This window comes from Trichoplusia ni, chromosome 9, assembly GCF_003590095.1.
Source record: "Trichoplusia ni isolate ovarian cell line Hi5 chromosome 9, tn1, whole genome shotgun sequence".
NCBI classification, from domain to species: domain Eukaryota; kingdom Metazoa; phylum Arthropoda; class Insecta; order Lepidoptera; family Noctuidae; genus Trichoplusia; species Trichoplusia ni.
The window spans coordinates 9,096,829-9,120,632 of record NC_039486.1 but is presented as its reverse complement, the minus strand read 5'-3'; the positions used below and the strand labels follow the sequence as shown (position 1 = coordinate 9,120,632).

The following is a 23,804-nucleotide window of genomic DNA, read 5'->3' as shown; positions in this document are numbered from 1 at the left end:
ACGGTATAAAGACGTTATCTTTACATAATTTGAGATGAATGATAAAGCCAGTCAAGCGCAAGTCGGATTCAAAACACAGAAGGATCCGTACAAAAATGCTAAGGAAAAGTGAATAGGTTGGGTAACAAATAATTTTGTCAACCACTTTCAAATTCATTTGTCACCCGCAAACAAATGTATGACCGAGACAATAAAATAAAGTTCCAGCTGAAGCAACGCTAAGTCCGAAATTTATTTTATAGCTTCAAAAGAATTTTATATGTGAAGAACAAGAAGAATTAACATGGTTTATGACATGCAGTCTTGTGATATGGACGGACAAACAGAAACGCTTCAGTAATAGGGCGCAAAGTAATAAACCCTAGAAATTAAATTTGTATTAATACTTTTAAAACAATTTAAAAACCCCGGCAGACTATTCTGAACCGAGTTTACATTAACAATAAAGAGTACGTGAAAAAATATTCTTGTACAATTAAAGTTGACAAGTAGACTACACGTTCTATGGATATCCAGTATAAATAGTCTTCAATGATCGTTTGTAAAAATTGCTTTTAGTAATAAAACCACAATGTGACCCGATTTTATATGTATACACTAGCTGTTGCCCGCTACTTCGTCCCCGTGGGTAGAAGATATAAGTTATGATTTATACCTGCCCTGTTTTTTTTCACATTTTCCATTGTATCTTAGCTCTTATTAGTCGCAGCGTGATGGTTTATAGCCTAAAGCCTTCCTCGATGAATGGTCTATTTAACACAAAAAGAATTTTTTCAATTTGGACCAGTAGTTCTTGAGATTAGCGCGTTCAAACTAACAAACTCTTCAGCTTTATATATTAGTATAGATATAGATTACGCTTCTATGGCTCATACTTCATTGTTTACATGTGAGTACCATATGCGTGTGACTGGTATTAGCAACGTTATTATAATCACGACAGTTCGCGAATTTGGCGCAATACACAACTAATTAACTCAAGTTGTGTCAGCTATCTCAGCACAATTAATTAATATTCAGACAACAGTCCGTGAAACACCAAACCGTGTTTTATTTGAGTCGAGATTTTCAAGTTTCGTTTACATGATCCCATGAATCAGGTTATAAGGCTATATTTTATTGCGCTGGGTAGTTAACAAATGGGCCCTGCTTTTCGACAAAACCGACAATGGTTGGGTACGGAACCAGCTTCAAACGGTTAACGTTGCGATAAGATTGGACTTGTAGCAAATTATTTCCATTCCAGAATTTGTAGAACATTGACGTTACTTTATATTTTCGTAGATTCGTTAACATACGCACGGCTGACCTTCAACGAGAGATTGCTTTGTGGATTTATAAACTTTTAATAACGAAAATTTAATGTGATTTACTTCGCTTTTCAAACGTTTTTCACTGGAATACATTCGTATTTTGACTCTTTTTCAACTTTGGAAAAATACGCCAATTATTTTTTTAGCTTTATGAAACTTTATGTCCTTAATTTGAATTTTAATGAGACTACACTAACATGTACTTAACAAAATGTTATTTAAAAAAAATACCGAGTCAAATATTTTAATAAAACCATGTTATTTTACGAAACCTACTAAAAGCATCTTATTTCTACATAATAATTAAAACGAGATAAATAATAGTTACTAAAACGAGTTTATTTTTTCATTTTGACTATTCACAAGACAAATATTTTAACCTACACTCAATCACTAATGCTAGTATGTATGTTCGACACTCCTCCTTATAAGACATAAAGCTCGCAATCAGAGACATAACATAATTATTGTAGCAATCTATACATGTAATTAGACTGCTTAATTGATGCAGAGGTCGCGCGGCGCGGAGAGGGCGTCATTACTTAGAAACTTGCGTAGGTAAGCGAATAACTTTGAGTGCTTATAAAATGTTACTCGATAGATGATTCATGGAAACATGCCAGAAGTAAATTGTATTAACTTCGCTCATCAACTTCTGCTTTTCGTTCGGTATAAAACAGCTCATGCTCTAAAATAAATAGTCATTGATAAAATTGAAGGAAATTGCAAATTATTAAGCTATATGGAATATCTTGGCCTAGTTGTATGACAGGCACAGCAACTCTGTAAAGCGATTTATACATGACATCGTGCACCGCCGAGATAGGTAGGTAATGAAGCAGATCTCAAAATCGGAAGAAAAATCAAAATGTTTATATTTCTAGCAGGCCTAAAACATTTAAAACTAGCTGTTACCCGCGACTTCGTCCACGTGGCTAGAAAATATAACTTAGGATTTTTTTTAAATCGGATTAGTTTTTTGCGATTCTGCCCTTAGTTGTAACATATTTCATTACTGATCTGCTCCTATTAATCATAGATTGATAGTAGATATAGGTATATAATATTGCCTTCCTGAGTTAATGCACTACCACTGAAATATTTTTTCATACCGCTCAGTAGTTTCTGAGATTAGGGCGTTCAAGCGTGACAAACTCTTCAGCTTTATAATATAAGTAGGTATGTGTAGGTTATGTGCGTGCATATAGGAAAAATTAAACTTAAGGAATGTTTTTTAAATAATATCATAAAGAGGTAAAATTTGTGAGTCTGTGACATTGGAGGGATAATCTCAATGTTGAGATTATCCCTGCTACATATGCTGAACCGATTTCGAAAATTCTTTTACTAATAGAAAGTCATGTTATTTTTTTTTGCACCTCTGGCAAATCACTTTTCCTTCAAAGATTGGACAGGGTTTTTCATACACACTGTATATACCCAAACAAAGTCGACTTATAGCGTGGGGACGTGGCAGCAAGTCCTCAAGATGATGGTAGAGTGTTTCAATCCTTTACTCACCGATCGCGTGCTTCTGCCGGTCAGAAATATGAGCCGGTGGGTCATTTTCTCGAGTTGTTTCTGGTCATGATAATTCGATACGAAATATATTTGTAAAACCTTTGGTTAATTTTTAGGCAATCATGACCAATAAGGTGGTAAACTTGGGCTTGCACATTCAATGTCAGTATAAATCGGCCTTCTTAAATCTGTTGCACCAAAAGATGGAATGTGAATGGTCACCGCTTAGCAGTCTTAATATTCTGAAGGATTTTTTAATATTTCAATACGTATTTTCCCAACTGAGAAGAACATACCGTTTGTTTCTTTTTGCCATTTAACACCTTCATAATATATACCGAACCATATCTGATGTCGGAATCTGTAGCGCAGTCAATCATAGGAGTATAGGAATGCACTCCGTTCCTTATCAACCTAAGAAAGGCCGCCATGCCTTGCGGCAACATTTTGAGACACATACGATACGTTATGTCAGATGATTTCGACATTGTTCAAAGAATGTCGAAGGCGATCAGAATTCAAATGTTCGTTGCGCTCTTTTTCTGTCTCTTAATGCCGTTCTCCAGTTATTCTTTCTTTCTGATTTTCTAATTGATTATGAATATTTTAGTGTGTGAGTTTTCGGTACAATTTATGTTTATCTCGGTCAACTGTTGACCATCACGTTCATCACTTGTTTCAAAAGACTTATCAGTAGATATGCAAATTTTCTATCAGTAAACGTCTCCGACTCGCGATACAATGCGTGACGTTCACGATCAGCGGACTGTCGCGCATGTTCTGCACTTGCCTCTAGAGATCTAGAAGCAGATGCGTAGATACGCTGAGATATGAAACGCAATTAACGCTACGGAGCGAGCTGCAGCCTGACGTTCCCGAACAGCATCAACTCTCTCCTGACGCTTTTCGATAGATTCTTGGAACCTTATGATCCTCCATATTTTAGCTCCTTTGAAACGTTGGGAAAGATTTACCTGTTTTTAGCCATAGTTATAGTTTTATTGCGAAGTTACCTGATCAAGTAAAATGTAAGTGACTGGTCCGCTGGCTACTACGTAGGTTTTATGACAATATATAAAACAATAAAGACTTCTTTTAATTTACTTTTCAAACTATGACAGACATCAAAATATGTCAAATGTTTGACAGGAAAGTAAGGTAAAGGCACCTAATTCCGCGGTGTTTTCATTATAACTTAAAAGAACATAAATTGAGTGTTTAATATACCTTTCTGTAGAATTGACAAATTTTATTAGAAGTATTATTTATCTTAATTTTGAAATATACTCACAGATTGGCTGTATAAAAGATAAAAAATGTTAAATAGTGTAAAATGTAAAGAAGTCTGAGGCACCTTATTCCGATTTAAAAATTCTAATTCCAATGCATTTTGTTCCTAATTCCGAGTATAAAAAATATTTAGGAAAGGAGAAAGGCAAATCTCTTTATTGTCTTTTATTTCAATCTTAGTATTTAAAAAGGCTCGGTATTTAAAAACTTAATTTTCTCCTCAATTCGTGAAGAAATACTCAAGAGTTAAGTGTTTTCGATAAAAAATATAAACCTCATAATATTTTGAACTAAACAAAAACTCACACAATATAAAACTACACTATTTAGCAAATTTAGTATGAAACATGCATTCAAGTAGCTGCTAGCCTTAAACTGAGCGATTATTAGAAAACCTACACATACTAAATCATTGATTGTAAGACTATTTGTGTGTGTACATAAATTATTAAAAAACCAGCTAAATAATTAATTAAATAAGACCTTGCTTTGATAAGACCGTTTTTTTACAATATCGAAATATGGTGCCTTTACCTTAGTAACTTAAATTTGTTATTTTTTCGCCTTTTCCGCATTTTTTTCGAATTTTCTCACCGTTTAAACGTTCCCTGGACTTCTAGGAATACTTCAAGACTAAAAAAAGCCAAATCGGTTCAGCCGTTTTCGAGTTTTAGTGAGACTAACGAACAGCATTTCATTTTTATATATATAGATGAGATATTCCTATAGAGGAGAATAGAAAAACTTATGCGTCAACACCGCACGATATCTGGTTTGAATTTGAAATTTAAAAAAAAAGGGTAATGAAATTGAAATGAAAACTGTCACCTTGATATCCAATAAATCCGGGTGACCGCGCGCGACTTTGAAAAAGAAGCAATTCTTAAAACACATATTTTGCACGGCATTTTTTAGTATCAAAACACACGATAAATACCTACGTAAATAATACGAACTCCGAACGTGATTCTATTAACAAATTGTCCAGCCTACTCAGTTATTATAATACACAAAATATTAATAGTATCAAGTACATACAAAACCACTTGAATAACATCGATCGTATCACAAACCTACTCACTCTTCTAAACTAGCGCCATTATAAACGCTCTTAACATAAAAATACGATCTAAATTTATTCCTACTTTCCAAAATTGGTAAAAATAGGTTTCGGACTCATTAGTATTCGCCCAACATAGTATTAGGCCTAATAGCCTATGTTACGGCACGGCTATACGTAGCGGCCGAGTTTTATTGCCCTCAATACAACTATTCGCCTTAAGTACAATTAAATTTAGCTCCATAAAGGTAATAAGGCGAACTTTAAGTGTTGTACCTAATTTAGTCTATTAGTGACGTCTATTCCTGTACATTTGCGGCCAGTTCTGGCTAATCACGGAGATTTATGTCCTAGGTCGGTAAAAGTAATTAAGTAGGTACTCCTACCATTCGTATTATTTCGTTCTATCTTTTTCGGCCAAGGCGGTCTGTGTTAACTGATTGTAGTTATCCAGTGATAGCATATCGTAACCTACAATTACTTTTGTAGATTTAATTTACATAGCTTACGTTTATTTTATGAAAATAAACGAGTCACAGAAAAAGTAATCGACTTTTCAAGTCGAAAAAAAAACAGTAGGTATTACTTTTAATAATGTGATTGTTATCAAGTTAGATTTAGAAGTGATACTGAATACAGTTCACTCGTTTGTTTCACAATTCTGCTTTTGTTTTGTGCCTAACGAATTTTCGTAATCTTTGTGATAAAGCTCAACAAATGTTACAAAATAAATCTGCGTTTAGACAAAGAACGTTCTAACAATCGTCTTTTTAGCAATGGCACCTATTTAGTATGGCCATTACAGAATTATCTTTGTTGCACATGGATCAAAGTTTCAAGTTGAATGGCAGGTAAAGCGCTGTCGGTCCAGTTGAGTGGGCGATGAGCTTAAAAGTGCAAAAGTCCTAGGTTGCGTGACCTCGTGTCCTATATACCGAGTAAACAAGCCGAGCTATTTCTTTAGGCCGTTGGTTACACACGTCAAACTAAACATAAAAAAATCTGGACGACCGAGTTATGCTACGTTTCGCTCGAACAGAAAATAGTTAAAAATACCTTTTATAAAACCGACATATTTATATATTTTCACGACCATCGGTTGTTTTAGGCAGTTTAAAAAATATGAAAATGTTTTATTTACCTATATCTACCAAAAATAAACGTAAACAAGTACACATTGAACAAATATTATATTGAAATAACAACGTACAAAATAGTTACTTCGTTATTAAATGATGCTCACGGGTATTTATTGGGGTAGCCCGACTAGTTTCGGACCCAACCGAAGTCTTTAATCATGAGCAGACGCAGCGGTATCGCGAGTCGAGCTCTCAAAATATAATTACTTCGTATACAACAAAAATATAGGAACAGATGATTAACAAACGCGTCGCAGTAATCACCAAAATAAATCTACCATCACCATACAAGCGATCAAAAAACTGATAAAGAAGCAGAGCAATAACAAAAAATTGCCTAGCACTCACAGATCTCGAAAAAGCGTATGCTACGTGCCCGCCCTCCATGCATTTTTATCACTTCAACATGTGTTTATCATAAGTAATGTAAAATTCGGCTGCAGTTAAAATATAATTTAATTGTTAGTATTTGTGGCTAAGCTCCCAACATAACCAATTTGTCTTTTTAAACAAAGCTCAACTCCAACATTTAATCATGCAGAGCAATGCTTTTAACGAGTCGAGTCTAGTGCAAAAGTTCAACACAATCTTTCACAATCCTTTGCCACACAAGACTGATACAATTGAAAACGTGAGGTTTTATCATAGTTCACTCTGCTATAATGGAATCTGATATTTCAAGTTGCAGTTTGCTATCGACACGATTTTATAGAGGGTGTGGGTCACTATCAAAGGGCTGAGTGTTCGAGAGTCGCACGTCTTTTGTCGCCACCCTGTAGTGCTGTTACGAGGATGCACGAATATACCGAGTTATTGAGTCTCAGAGGAGGTGGGAGGACGTCCTGTTTCAAAAGAATATTGCATCAGTTTTGTTTTGTTCGTTTTTATTTCTGATCAAAGTCTGTTTATTGACTGGTATTTAATGAAGCAAAAATTTAACGAACGTGTAAATTGGTAGGTGTTAATTCTTATGTAACATTTGGACTTCGAAAAATAAGTAATATGTTTATTAAAAAAAAACACAGTTTCGGATCATAAGTAAATGAGTAATTTTTGTCATAAAATGTTTTCTACATGTTAAACATAAAACCAGAAACAAAACCAGATTTTCTTTTTGATAACATTCACTTAAATACTAATTAGAAGCTTATACCAAGTATAAATGTTAATGTATGTCTAACTTTGTATATTCAAATGGCTTTTCAGAACTTTATATAAGGTTCCATGAAATACGTACAGATATAATCTTTTTTGATATCCAATAATAATAATTTTATTAAAATATCGTTACTTCTCACATTCATTTATAAACTAGATTTAATGTTGTTGAAGAAGTTCGTACATTTAATTATAAGAAATTTTAAATTACTATAATATTACTTAAGAAATATTGGCCAATATTTGCAAATTGCAAAAAAAACTTTCAACTTTTATCTATTTCTTCCTTTTTTCTCAGCTACTCTTTAAGGGATAGGATAGGTAGTCTTCTAAAAATAGTTCTAAATAGCCTATTATCTTTTAAAGTAAGAATGTTGTTATATAGAGAACACGTCGCGAATGACTAAAAAACTTCAACTCGAACTGAGTCAGATGGACAGATCAGAATCATGATTTTACCCCATTTTCACCCACTCGACGTTTTTCAGTGTTGCGCGTTCCTCCAAATGCCTCCAGAACATTAACCTATCTTATCAGACCAACGCGCTCTCATTCCCTTATGCCTTCTACCGATCTTCAACTACCATTAATTTCGGACACTCATCTCGAATAAGTGCTCTATCCAATTGGACCATCTAACAGGACTTCTTTTTTTGTTGTTCTTGGTGAGAGGCTAATGACTTCAACCCACGCCGAGGGCACGGCGTGGGGATATCTCGCCGACTAAACACCCCGAGCCACTACCATTGCCTAAGCTGGAGTAATCTAACAAGCCTTGCCACTAATGTCAAATAATTTCATGTCAAAAGATTTTTTTATAGTACACTTAAAATGAAGACATTCAAGTAAACCATTAATTCTACTATAACAAGCTTCCATTCGTAAGTTGCAACTGAATATATCACGCTTCACAAATCTCAAATGACGTTCATCCGCGTGTTTGTACAAGAGCGAATGGTAATGTGATCTTCATCAGCTCGTGTTGTCATAATAAACCAGCTATTTCTCATCGCTACACTTATATTATTCCAGATTAATACCCTCGCAGACTGTCCCACTATTCATAGAAATTAGTTTAAACTTTAAGAACATACATCTATATATATAAAAATCAATGCCACTTTTCGTTGAAGTCCAGAGAAGGTTTGTACGTAGAGAAAATTAAAAAAAGAACTTGAAAAAGTGTAAAATATACAAACAATTTGTACTAATTCACAAAAGCCAAGTTGACGTTAGTTCTGTCAAATAAATTTAATGTCATCTTTATGTCATTTCATTTTATCAGCGATAATAATTATTGCTTTGTTATGTTTGTATTTTCCGAAATATTGTTGACTTATTGCTTTATATGTTTAAATTTGAATTAATAATTTGAATTCCAGAATTGTTGTTCGTTAGTCTTCACGATGTTCGCCGGGAAAGCTAGTAAGTCATAATTATTGACAACCAAACACAGTTAGATTAAATAATACATATAAAACGCATATGTGTTGTTACCACATAATTAATCAATTAGTAGTAAGTTTCTTAAAAAAAAATCTAGCTTAAAAACTGCTATGAATCTTCAAAAACAGTATTTCTAAGAAATTTCAAGGAGTAGTTCAAGGAGTATCACCGATCACGAGCATCTTTTTGCACGGAGTGATTACTTTCCAGAGAAATTATGGTAATCGATGCTCGTTCCATCTACAGGTTTACGACATCGGCTTTTTGAAGTTAAACGCTCATAGACAAGTTAAATTAAATTTTCTCCAAGCGCTAATGCTGACGAATCGCTTAAACTGAAAAGTCAAAAGAGCATAGGCGATATTATATCGCATTAGAATAGAAGGCTTAAAATTTTTGGTACCGCTTTTAAACAGGAGACGCAACATTCCTTTCAAATAGTACATTTTAGCGATTCGTAAGCGTTACTGCTTTGGGAAATAATTTCTCTGCTGACCAAAACCACTATTCTAATGCCACGTAAAATGGTTTAGACCCTGTCTTGTACCTGTCTGTTTTATCTATGAAAGCAGACTCTTTACAACTGTCCTCTAAATATAATAAAAAAAATAGTTTCAAGTCTTTTTTTAAGTACAACCGAGGGCAGTGATAATGCACATGACCTTTTTATGAAACATAAGTAGCTTACCAGCCGTGACCTGAAAAAGGGTTCTCCACAAGAGTAGGTCACTTCTCAGCATTATTGTAACAAAGGAATAATTAATGTTTCAAGTAGACGGTCTGTTTCTTTATAGTAGTTATTTAGATAGAATACAAAGTGTTATTACAATACCACTCACTTAGTTTACAATTTTCAATAACCTTTCGTTTTTATATCATTCTCCAGATTAAATGAGTTAAAAAAAAGAAACGGAATTTATGATAACTAGTTACATAACGTATAAGTTTTAAAATTAACCCAAGATTCTAAACTAAAATTACTTTGTAGATACAGGGGTACGTAGGGGGGCGCTATTAAGTCAGACAGGTACCAGTGTGGTGGATGCTCTCCCACCTAGGTACGCCCATGGTTGCATAGCCGGCTTTTTATCAAAGACTACAAAATAGAAAAATATACGAAGTATACTATAATTATACTGAACTAAATTTTTCTACAAAAAGAAGTGATGTACTTTAACTTTAGCTAAGGACTTAAGAAGTATAAAACCGATCGGGCAAAATTTTCAATAACACCTGAAAAGACCGGTACCTGTTGTATGAGCTATAAAAGCAGAACAGTCATCTTTGTGGAAGCAAGACGGTACACTAGGAGATAAATCTAGAAATCTAGGATCATTCAAAGGACTCCGTTTAGAATCCGTTTCAAAGGAGTATTTAGGGTTGTATCAGATAAACTTCAACCACCTTCGTTAAGCTTTATATGTGTATGAATTGGAAATATGGTCGTATTTGCAATAACACCGTTACTAAAGACATCGCCAAGAGAAAGGTTTAGATTATCTATGCTATATAGGTATTACATTATACTAAAATTTTACACAAAACAGAGATTTTATTTATTACTAGCTGTTGCCCGCGACTTCGTCCCCGTGGGTAGAAGATATAAGTTATGATTTACAATTGCCCTGTTTTTTTCACATTGTATCTTCGCTCCTTTTAGTCCCAGCGTGATGGTTTATAGCCTAAAGCCTTCCTCGATGAATGGTCTATTCAACACAAAAAGAATTTTTCAATTTGGACCAGTAGTTCCTGAGATTAGCGCGTTCAAACAAACAAACACACAAACAAACTCTTCAGCTTTATATATTAGTAAGTATATAGTATAGATATAGATAAAATGGGGCTACAGAAAATAAGTAACTAGCAAAAAATTCAATGTTTGTTGAAAGACAAAGCGTGTTTGATTGCTTTGGCAAGCAATAATGCATCAAATGTACACTTTATGTCCCCGTAGTCCTGTCAGGTGGTCAATCTATTGTAGGTTAACAAAATAGGGGATACAAAACGGTCAACCTCCGTTGATAGTTCTCTGTGATGGTTATTCAGGCAAGTTTATTGTGGGTAGAACAGAAATCCCTTGTTTGAACTAAGTCTGTACGCCTGGTATTCGAAATGTCGTACAACAATAACATGTTTAATGCAAACCACGCCGGGGGTGTTCACATGTACGTACGTATATGTATTGTACTAGGAAATCAGACTTGTGATAAATAGCTACGAGCCAGCATGTTGTTTGTAATATTTACATAATCTCCAGCTGTGACATCTTGATATTATTTCGTAGGTGTGAGTTCAGTGTAATAAAAATCTAATATTATCATTAATTACAATAAATTCATAATTAAAAGTTGCCCATAATTTACATTTATAAAAAAAATCCGTTTGCTCGGTTTCGTACAATTAAACACATTGTTACCCATCATATTTAAGACCCTAACAAAGGTTTAGTTAATCTTAATTTTGATATATTTTTATTATTTGTTATAAGTGATAAATTGTTATTTTTATTGGTTTTTATAATAATAAATACCAACTTTCTAGCTGTCACGATTCATAAGTTACTGCCTGGTAACATACGAATAGACAGACGGCCACGCGGTCGGATATCAGAACTTTAGTAACAGATTACAGTTTTCATCCTTCGGGTAAAGAAACGCGGAAAAATAAAAATATGCAGAAATCCTAGTATTTTGGGTACTGATTGACATTCTTCTTAATAATGTGATATTCAAAATGACTAATACCTATCTAAGGACGGTGCCTTTATAAGCCATTAGTTGTCTAAGTAGTCTAGTCTACCCACTTTATTTTATTTGAAAGCTTGTAGCGTGTCAGCTAAAGGTTATAATATAATTATGAAATACTTAACATTTTCATAGAAAGCCGTCAGCAACTCCACTCCAAGAACCAGCAAAATTACGATTAAATAATTCAAAGGTACATTTTTTATGGAACAGAAAACAGACATAAAAATTTCCATGAAAAATTCAACAGAAACAAGTAAAAAAGTTCTAAATTACAATTGTGTAATAAAAGGGGGAACGCTGAAGGTTTTTAAGAATCAGGTAAACACAAATATTTCATTCATTAGTCTTACTTACTGTAAATGTTACATTTAGTAAAAAAATTGAGGAATAAACATAGCAAGAAAACTAATAGGATATTTTAAATGTATAGGAAAGATTTAATTTTGATAGGTAACTTGACTTTCACTTGTCAGTTCATTTAATACTTTACTAGCTTGAAGAAAGGAAACGCAGTATACGTTTAAAAATCTGTTTAAAAAGAACAACCAAATTAAAACTAGGACTGATTCATGTAATGAAATGTAAATTTTACTTTTCACGTGTAATGAAAAGTAAAAATCTTCTTATACCGCCAAATAGTTACCCCACAGGTGACGTAACGACTTCGGAACATTTATACATACAAGTTTCATTTATATTTTTTTGTCAAAAACCCTGCGTATTTGACAAAAAAAAAATTAGTCTGTCAGATAGTTTTCCAAAAAAAATAAAAGGAAAATGAAGGTAATACAGTGTCATCAAATCTCACGTCTCACTCTCACTCTCACTCTCTCGACATCACTTACCATTACATCACACTTAAATGCTCTTTATCTTCCTTACTATTTACTTAATGATGTAATAAAATAAAAAGTTTTACTCAATACTTTTTTCAAATCTGTCTGATGAACTTAGCAGATTTATATTATGACATTGTGAGTCATAATATAGCCTATTTAAAAATATGTTTTTGGCTTACCAGCTGTTGAAACATGGCTTCTCTTTTGACATTAATATTACGATATCATTTGGAAATCCTACTCAATATTTAAATAATAAATTGAAATCGATCGTCAATTCCATTTATCAATTACCAGCTAAGTCTCGAAGTAATTTCTTTACAATGTTAATGTATCGTGTTCATAAGATAAATATTCATTAGACACAGCAGAAGCTTCCCATTACCTAAATATGTATGTAGACAACACATTCTGTGAAGTAATACCCACTTAGCGATAATTAGTTATTCATACTATCAATAAAGCTTAGTGTAAGTAGCAACTAGTTTATGTAGTTAAATTATGATTATTATAGTAATTGAGAACTGCGTGTTAATTAAATGTTATTTGCTGTTAGATACAAATTTATTGAGCTCGGTCACAATTTTTGATGGCAGTGCTTTGTTTAAGTAGCTTTCGTGCACGCTGTTTTGTTTTTAGAATAGAAAAAACCGATCAAGTGACACATTTATAACCTTAACAATGGTTACTTAAACTTGATGTTGTGTTATAACGGCAACACAAATACGTCATCAGTGATAATTTGAACTGAGATATCATGAGATAAAGCCAAGTGACGGTCGAACAAGCTTAAAAGTGTTCCGTTTTTACCCTTTGGGTACCGAGGCGTAAAAAGAAAACGAAGGAAATACCCTACAGCCTTTTAAATACAATAGGTGAATGTAAACAATTTCTCGTTTTACAAATAATAAAATTCACTGCAGTTTATTCATTCACTGAACTTTAACACGTAATGACTACGTTGCTAACAATCAAAAATGTTAAAAGGACCTTTGAACCGTATAAACGTGCAGGCTTTACTCTACCTACTAATTAGGGCTCACATACTTAATCACTCAAGCAAAGGCCGATATGCGCCATAACAAGCACGTAACTTCCTTTGGGAACATTTAATATGTGTGTTTACGACATTAATACAAAGGCTTTTTATGAAGTATGGTTTAATGTTTGATTTTTGTAGTATTTTCAAACTGTAATTTTATTATGTACTTGCTGTTGCCCGCAACGTCGTCCGCGTGGTTAGAAGTTATAAGTTAGGAATTTTTGAACAGAAGCCCTCGAAGTTGAATATTTTTCTCCGTTTTTGACACATTTTCCATACTATCTTCGCTCCTATTAGTCGCAGAGTGATGTTTTATAGCCTAAAGCCTTCTTCGATAAATGGTCTATTCAACACAAAAGGAATTTTTCAATTTGGACCAGTTGTTCCTGAGATTAGCGCGTTCAAACAAACAAAAACTCTTCAGCTTTATATATTAGTATAGATTGAAGGTTCTCTGTTCTTTGGTGAAAACCACAACTGTTGCTACCATGCTTTACTAAGCCTTCATTTTACTATCTTATAACAATTTTTCAGAAACTACATTTTGATATTTAATATCAATCGATTAAAACTAATAATTTATTTTAGCTAGCAAGCAAAATCAAAATATTAATTATTCTAATTATTACTTTAACAAAAGATAAAACAATAACAAATAATATATTAGGTATGAGTTAAAAGCAGTTATGATTTATTTTCAAAACAAGAATTTTAGATAATGCTTACACCTAAAATATTGACTTATCTTAATAGCCGTAATCATTGAAATAATCTTAAAGGTGGCTTGACGCAAGGTCGTTAATATTTAATAACTTTTATAATTACGGTTAATGTTGACCGAGGCAACAGCCCAAACTGACAGCTCAATTAACCGTACTAAGCAATTTTGAATAGAACCGTGCAATTCTGCTGATGAGGCGGCGACGCTTATAACTCCCACCTCCGATCATTATAAATTGATAGTCGATCATAGAAAGTTGTTGTTCAAAGTATTTTCTGTTTTAATGACTTTACTAACGTTTTATGCAAAGCTCACGAATGGTTGTGTACTAAGTATTCACAAGATTTTGTACCGAGTTATGTGCATCTGTGGGGAATCGAGTCCACGGGATTATATTAATTTCATTTTCTAATTTTGAGCCAGAGGGGTTAAGAGAAACCGTATGTGCGCGACATGTCAATCATGAAAAGATAATAATATACGACCTTAACTTTTGTAAGCATTCATTAAAGTTATAAAAAAGATACTTGAGACTTAATATTATCAAATTACCCGTAGAGTGGTCTCTGAGCAGTTTGATGATGTCAGTATTCGATTTTGAAATAAAAACAGAAGGGCTCTATAACTCTAAAAATCAGTCACATTTTCTCGATAAAACAGAACGACAATTCTTTTTATCGGTTTAGTAAAGTTTATCGTAACACAGGATTTAAAGCATGGAGTCAGGTTCTAACGTTAAGATGGATACAATTCTAAAGCCAACTTTAAAATCCAGATTTTTTTAGCAAATAACTTAAACCTGCTCGTAAAACGAACTTTACTGCGATCAGGTTCAATACCCAGTTTTATATTTTAATACTGGACAGCCTCTTTTAAATTGGAGAATAAAAATGCTGTAAAAGTTGTTTAATGAAAAACTATCTTGGGAACGCCGATACATAAATCCTTTTATACAAAAACCTTAGGGTATAAGTTGGTTGTTCGCAGGTTGGAACGTTCCCCCTCGTTATTATTATGATGCTCTAGCCCTCGTTAGCGAGAAGCAACATAATATCACCCTGTACACCTTCCCGATTATATTACCTTTATACAGCAAGTTCATTTATTATTTTCTTACCCGGATTAATAAGCAAGCTGATAGTAAAATAACCTTGTCTTTTTTCATAATTGGGCCTCGGATGAAATAAAGTGAATTTCGAACAAATGTTGCTAATTGATTACATCAAAAACATTCTAGAAACTAACTCATCTGTAGCTTACAAACAGTCAATTACTCCGTTACGTCGAAAAATATTATGTATTTTTTTTATTTACGCAAAAAATTAACAGAAATTCCCCAACAAGGTAAACAATTAAAATATACCAGATCATCATCGGCCTAGCCTTTTATACCAGATAAATAACGAAAATAAACAGATTGATTCAAATATTCATATTTTTATATAGCTGGCCAACTGTACGTCCACAATATTACACAAATTATTCTTATTCATTTGGATTCACTCTAGGAACTTGAGGAAATTAATTTGACATAAGTATTTCTCCTATGTAAGGTCGTATCTGTGAAGGAAATTTCTTTCAATCGTTCTTAACATTCACAGCTATCCACGTATTTTTTCAACTTCATTAAGTTCTAAGTTTTAAGGACTTTTCAACATTTATATTAAGAATAATTCGAATTAATTATAATATTTCCTATGATTTTATCTTCCTCTAAAGTACTTTATTAAAAGTTTCTGGATTAGACTACGTTATTATACGATATTACAAATAACTCGACTTATTCCCGGCTGGACAAAATGGTGGACGTCCATTGCTAAACTAATTTAAACTCCTAGATATTGAAATGGAAGTAAAAGGCTTTGAACTTAATAAAAAAATGTCAAATTAAAACTCTTAAAAAAATAATATTTTCAGTCATAGAAATTATTCAGACATGTTCAGTCATAGATGTTTAATGTATGTAGAACCGCCCGCGATACAAGGATTAATAAAAGCCTTAGTGCGGTAGTCGTTAAAAAAAAATCTTCCGTTGGGTTGTCAATTATGTAGTATTGTTAACTATGTTGGCTGACATCAAACAAGCCTTTTATATAAAAATGATTTATGGTAAAATTTTAATAAAAATGTTAGCAAAATTTTAAATATCTTTGTGAAATAACTTTGGTGGCATGTGAGTAGGTACATAGACATGTGAAATGTTATTTCTTTCCCTGGCTTCAATACGTCGAGTTACTACTAACCCTGTATAAACCAAAAACGTTTCTTTATAGGAAAGCATTGACAGGAAAACTTTTTACAGAAAATTACCAGCACACAACAGCTATTTCGTTCCTAAAAACTTTGGCAATAAAAACAAAAAGTGCATGTTTAAAAAACCCGTCTGTGTTAAAACAAAAAACATTTAAAACACAGTGGTAAGCTTAGAATTGAAACTGAGATAAGTACCGCAAAAACATGTGGCCTCGCAGCGGCGGGACGGAACAAAGCAGTTTACACACGTTACACTAGTGCAGGATGCGGGAGAAACGAATTAAAATGTTAGCGAATGTTAAAAAGAATAAATGAATTACCATTGCATATGTTGGTGTGATAAAACTTAACATGTGACGATCAGAATTAATATGTATTATCTACAAGCCCATCGAAAAACCGGTTGAGTACGATTCGGACTCGCGGCACGTAGGTACACTTACGAACAGACTTAAGATTGATACCAACCGTCACTTCAACTAGATTTGTTTTAACGGCATCTTTTAATAGTCTAGCTAGCGTTAGATCATGTTTGCGCGGAACGGAAGGACAGACAGACGGACAGGCAACGGAGCTTCATTAACAATGTTCAGTTTTTACCCTTCGGGTACGGAAACCTTGAAAGTGTTTTTATATTGAACTAGCTTTTCGCCCGTGGCTTCGCCCGCGTCGAGGTTGGTTATATCGCGAAAGAGAACTCTTCAAAGTTCCGGGATAAAAACTATCCTATGTTCTTTCTCAAGGTTAATTCTATCTCTGTACCAAATTTCATTAAAATCAGTTCAGTGGTTTAGACGTGAAAGCGTAACAGACAGACAGACAGAGTTACTTTCACATTTATATTATTAGTTAGGATTATTTTTTCAGTGGAAGACGTAAATTGCGACAACCTCTATGAAACAAACATAATTGTAAAAAGATACAAAGTAATTTATTAGTCACAACTTGAGATATACACGTACAGTTATTAAAAATGACATTTTAATTAATATGTAGTTAAGGTAAAGTGCAGTCCTTTAAAATTCTATTTTGAACAATTATTATAATGTCAAGCACAAATTCAAACTTGTAAATGACGTTTCATATTTAATTTGATTCAAAATATTAATTGCTTTGTTCAAATAACACTTACATGTGATTGTTAATTTAAAAGTGAATTGGAAGTATGAACGCTCAGTTAGTATCTATTAAACTCAAATATAGGGGCAATAAGCATCAAAATCACGTTTATAAATAATGCTTATTAAAACCTCAGTTACTTAACTGGTGAGTGGTTATGTCCAAAATAGTCACACGAATATTTGAATAGCCTAGTCAAATGTGTCAAAAGCTGGGTCAGAGCTATGTATAGCATTCACTCACGTTGGTAACACGCAAACTGTATCGCTAACATGCCACGTTTGTTATCTATAGGTCAGTAAAGCTTTTAAGTTAAAAGTGTTCTTTGTAAATATTACCAGCCCTCAGGGAAATTAGCTTTAAATCTCAGCTACTTTATGTGGTATTATGTTCTGGCGGTTAAGAGAGCCCGGACGTGTTATGACAGAATACTCGATGAATACAGGAAATAGGTTCTACAGAAGAGGTTTTACGTTCTTATTAAACTTCTTCGTTACATTGTTGGTGTAATATAAATCGCGAGTGCTCGTTCTATGAAAATAATCTTACATAAGGAGTTGTTTTCTCTCAAAGCTCATATTTAAGTGGCATATATATTCCGCGTACGCTTTGAAATGTTAACTTTATTTTTATTGTTTTAACGTTCTCAAGTTGCTGTTTTTGCTTCAAATGTTTGAACAAAAGATATAAAACCCCTAAAGCTAGATTCCTCTATTTTATTCCTTGAATTTGATATTTTCAATAAATGAATAAAATAGAATTTCCTGACATGCAGAAATAATAATAAATATTGCTCACTTTTCAAAACGCCATCGTAATAAAATCTTTAAAGTTTAACAAATAAAACGGATGTCATTGATTTTTATTCCACCCCAGCAGAAGCAATAGATTGAATTGACTTTCACATGCAATTTTATTTAACAATTGTAATAGTTATCCGATTGCCTTTGTGTGACCAGATAGAATTTATTTTCAGAGAGGATACGGAATTGTCTTTTTATTCGGTTTCGTATTCACCGCCACTGATTGATTCTGGACTATTTCTATTAAGCATAGGACAAATTTGATCTTTCCATGCTTTAGGCATGTTTGTAATACATTGAAAACTTTATTATATTCAATCTTATAATAAATAGCATATTCTATAAAAACTGAATATACTTTTTCTAAGAACTTACCTGATTTACCGAACACCCTAATCGAGAGCCAGAACTTAATCAGAAATAGCGATTGACATTAAAGAGGGCTCCGCATGCCCTTTACTTAATGTCCTAACACCTAAATACAAATATAGGCCAAAAATAAGATTACATGAGGTTTATAATTTATAATTTTATGTGTAAAAGGAATAACGCCCACAGAGTATAGCGGTCACTGTTACTTATCACGACAGTTCAGTGGTTAAAAATTCTCCAAGCATTTAGGAACGCGATAGCATGTTATCCAGTTATAAAATATTGCAACTAATATTTTGTCCTGCTTTATTTAAGTGCTCAAAGCTATAAGTTTCGATGACAGGTTTAAGGTTTAATCAACTTACCTAGGAACTATAACTCAGTATTGTGCTTCTTGTATCTATTCCCAAATGTTTATTAGATAAGGACAGCGATAGCTTTATACATCTGAGTGTATACGAACACTTATATGTCCAAGAGAAAAGGTAATTTGAGCATGATGCACATATAGGATGTAGATCATGCTATTAAAAAGGGTGGATCAATATTAAAGTCTCAATTTGTTTTTAATATACTATAAATAAAATAGTATACACTATGTTCTTGGGAAATCAATATGTGCTTGAATACGCTGCTATGCATGGAAGTGATAATATAGGCCGTTGCATTTATCAATGTTTAAAGGAGTCTATTTATTCTCCATTCGTTATTTATTATGTTTCCTTTTTAAATACGTATTGTACACACAGACTTCTAACAAACAAGTTATTCCTACTTTTGAAGTCAGGGTCTTTTGGTCCGGTCCTCTTAGCCGTGCTCCAATACTGTAACGTTTGCTCTACGTTGGCTTTGGAATAATAAAAATTATTATTTATGTATTCTTGAAGTTATTGTTTGTATTTACCGAGTGGCATTTCTTTTTATAGTGACTTTCGTTTCTAATCGTAAAACCATGACTTGAAAACATTGTGTAAACCTTAAATATATTCAACTACTTAATTTAACAGGACCTGAAAATAACAAGTAGGTGTATACGAAAATCTCTTTCCTTCGTCCTTTGTTGCTGTTCAATGTAACTGATCATGATCGTTCGTTACGCAAATCCTATAAGTAGCGACAACTTTCCACCAAGAACCTTGTACTCCAAACAGGATCCCTTTGAGATCGCTTAGATCTTGCACAGTTACAACTTGTTGAGCGGAAACTTTCCTGTTTTGGCCTAAGTACTGACAAAATGTTACTCCTCCGTGTATATTAAATCAAGTTGATGTCAACGATGCCTGATTAGACGTTTGTTTTTACTTCAAGGTATAGTCTCACTTAATTCGACGATCATATATGAAGACGAGATATCAAAAAAACTTCGATTTTCAAGTTTGGCTACGAGTCGGCTACGCCGTAGCTTATGTCGTAGGTGACTCTATATTCATAAAAAAAAACCACTATTCATCCCCTGACAGGGTCAAACAATGTTATTGTATAAGTATTTTAGACTTAATTTAAATTGGAATTCTGTAAAAGATCTGACTGATTTAAGTTTAGAACTAATCGGTCAAAAAATATATCGTTTTTTTTTCTTTCTCAGATGGCTGCAAGAAGTCGGGGAGCACATCAACTACAGTGAAAATAATTCTTCTGTTAACATACCTTCTTCCTAACGTTCTAAGATAATTTCATGTATGTTTATTAGTTAGTAACAATTTATAATCGCCTATGTTCTTACGAACGTATAGAACTAAAGATCCTGTTTCTATGACTGATAAATTCTTCACTATATTTTCACTGTTAATATCTTGTAGTTGTGCCAACCCGAATTTATGTATTTCATTAAATGGAATACACCAAATACGATTCTAATTTTCTTAATACCTCGGAGCAATTAGTTCAATGAAGTCTTGAATCTCCTACAAAACGGATCATAAAGTAAATAATATAAGTTTCATCAGAGTAAACATAATTCGATTTGGTTATTTAGATTGATTATACATTTCTAATTTCCATTATGTTTATTTAGTAATATTAAGAAGAAATGGACCTGGTACCTAAGGAGTTTTATGTATAAGCCTAGGTATGTATATATGTACATATGTATGTGCTCAAATACTTTAAATAAATAATGAGATTTGTGCGTTTTAAATATTTTCATTATAATTTTGTTCATTAATAACACATCAATTTGAGCTGTTTATGGACGAACAGCTTTAATGACACTGTCAATGTGTCGATGAATTACACAAAATTTGTTCATTAAGAGGAATAAACAGAATAATGACCTTGCTATAACGGTAAGTTAAGTAGCAGCCAGCGGCCACTGCTCAGAACCTAACAATAAATGGAAAGAAGGTAAGTGATTAAGGTCAGTATATTTTAAAAATATTTTTTCTTTTTAACTGCAACTAGCCATCCAAGACAAAATTTAGCACAAAATAGAGTCTCCATAAAACCACTCTATTTTAAATCACTCGAAAATGTAAAAGGCCCTGAAACCGTTTTAAGCATAATTTGAGACGAGCGACTAATTGATAAGCGCGACGTCGAAAAATGCTTCCTCAAAACGCTTTTCTGAAAAAAGGATTGTTTTAACTTTAGCATTTTCATGATTCACGTAACAATTTTGTTTACCGGCCCTTTCTCTTGCCTGTTGTTGTAGCCTCGCGGTTCTTTGAACAGATTTGAAGCAAGCAAGTACCAATGTAACTTTATGTAGGTACTTTTTTAATTATTTAAATGGAATTGAAGGAAACCAACGTTTCAAAATTTGAATCAAGGGAAGTTCTAATCAAGCAAGCTAAGCTGAATAAGTCAGGAATGCCAAAAAAATATATTTTTTAAACTTCAAACAACGAATATGTTTTTTATAAAAGTAAACGAAAGTATGTTGTTCTAATTTCAAAATCTAAATACAGGTGCAAACATACATACGTTGTAACTCCATACAGAACCCTCTTGAGCTAATTACGTCCAACAATTTTAATAATTTCATACGCCGAAACTATTATCCTTGTTTGTCAGTTACTACTTGAACGAGTTTCCCTTTGTAGTTTTACTATCTTAAATGAAGTATAGCCTTTTGTACGCCGTCGTGTTTTCATGAGTTATAATTGTCCCCTTTCTAAGTAAATTGCGTCTCGACTTGTATTCCCCATCGTTCAGGCTCGATCTCTGAGTCAGCTTTACGACGACTATGAGAAGGGTTGCCGTTTTCAAATGATCACAGGTTTCAAGGGAATTTTACTATATAGCTATGTTTACGTGTCTCATTTATATAAACTTGTAATTGACTACCATATGTGCGCAAGGAAAAATGACTCGGATTCGTTGTAAATTCCAGAGAGCCTTCGTTAGATCACTATACATATAAATTAGATCAACCAACATAAACATTGTTTTTCATATCTCAGCTCACGATTACGATGCACTTTTGTATAAGATAGGTATTCTATTTTATTTCTTACAAAACATTTTCAGTCAACTTTTGGATCAATACGGACATAACTTGATTTATTTGTTTGATAAAACTAAGATATGCGACGGGGCGGACTACTCTTTGATCATCACTCTTACTGGAGTGCACCTCGTAAAATTTTATACCCGCACTCCGGGCGTATTCAAATGTAGACAATAAGCCGGTACGAATAAGGTTGCAATTTGATTCGAGACGTTAATCCTTGTTTGTTACATCCCTATTTGTCTATACTAAGCACACGTTAAAGATTTATCATAGAGTTGGTAGTTTTCGTAAACTACCATCGTACGGCTGCAATTACACAACAATATTTCGAAGTTACATTGTAGTACTCCTCCGGTGCACCTTCTAAGAATTTAATTATAAGTTCTTGAACAAGAAGAGGTTCTACAAACTTGTTCTAAGCGCGCCTTAAAGTAATAAATGAGAACGACACTTGATAGTTCAAATTCTAATATTCATAACTAAAACAGTATTTCAGGTTTTGATTGAAGGCTGTTTAGCATGTAATATTGAAAAAGGTTATAGTTGTAGATAATATGAAATAAAAACAAGGTTATATACATTTTTTTTAATACGACTCCCACATTAAGGAATTTAATCCTTGTGTCGCGGGGGTTTCACAAAAATCCGTGTCACATGCCTGCATGTTGTAACTTTTTAAATATTCCATCAATAAAGCTCATATATCCTTTATAACTGACTTCATAAAGAGAAGGTTCCCAATTCACCAGGTATTTTTATGTATGTGCACCGATAACTCCGAGATTTCTGATTCGATTTAACTGATTATTTTTGTTCGATACTTAACAGCTGCCATTTGGCCCCATCAAAAATTCATTCAGTTTGACGCGTTAGTCAATACGTACGTAAAATGCGTTACTTATAAACCAACCAGGAAAAATAGTATATCATAAAGTCAATCGGTTATTCTTCTCTCTAAGTGGATTTTTTTTAAACCGTTTTTATTATTCGTTAAAGTGACATTGCTAATAATTGATATTAACGATCTGCTTTCATCGGTACGCGTTATACCACAAAATGAAATCTTATTAACAATTATTTCAGAGCTTTCCCTTAAAAGTGCATTAAAGAAGAGCCCTTTACGTGTTCGTGTCGAGGCGTAAATGAATTACACCACTTAGTCTTTGCAAGAGGAGGCGACTCGGCGAAATATTACATTAATGACAAGACTTAAGATTTGTTCCTGTTTGAGTGACGAAGTGGGAAAAATTATATTATCAAATCATTTTTCACATCTTACTTGGCTCTCTTTTCCATTTCCACTATATTCTAATGATCGATATTATATGTCAGCTAGAAAAGCTCTCTTCTCGTATGATCAATTATATACCAATACTCCGATGAAGCAATCAAAACCTTTATTCAGGCTTGCTTAAATCAGCTTAGGTACTTACTTATTCGTAAAATAAGCTATAAATAATACTTCTGGATATATTCTGTCTTATATTTAGTCATTAAAGGTTCACGTTCGTATATTTTCCCCCATCACTC

The 23,804-nt window shown here is 33.2% G+C and overlaps 1 protein-coding gene across 1 annotated transcript in view; it reads left to right on the top strand.

The window, feature by feature from the left end:
* The window catches only part of LOC113497349, a 90,547-nt gene extending 69,602 nt beyond the window's left edge, over nucleotides 1-20,945 (top strand). The window contains exon 6 of the mRNA XM_026876876.1: nucleotides 20,409-20,945. Within this exon, the coding sequence (XP_026732677.1) occupies nucleotides 20,409-20,494 (86 nt within the window). The 3' untranslated portion in view covers nucleotides 20,495-20,945. The remainder of the gene's footprint in view (nucleotides 1-20,408) is intronic.
* The last annotated feature ends 2,859 nt before the right edge of the window (nucleotides 20,946-23,804 follow it).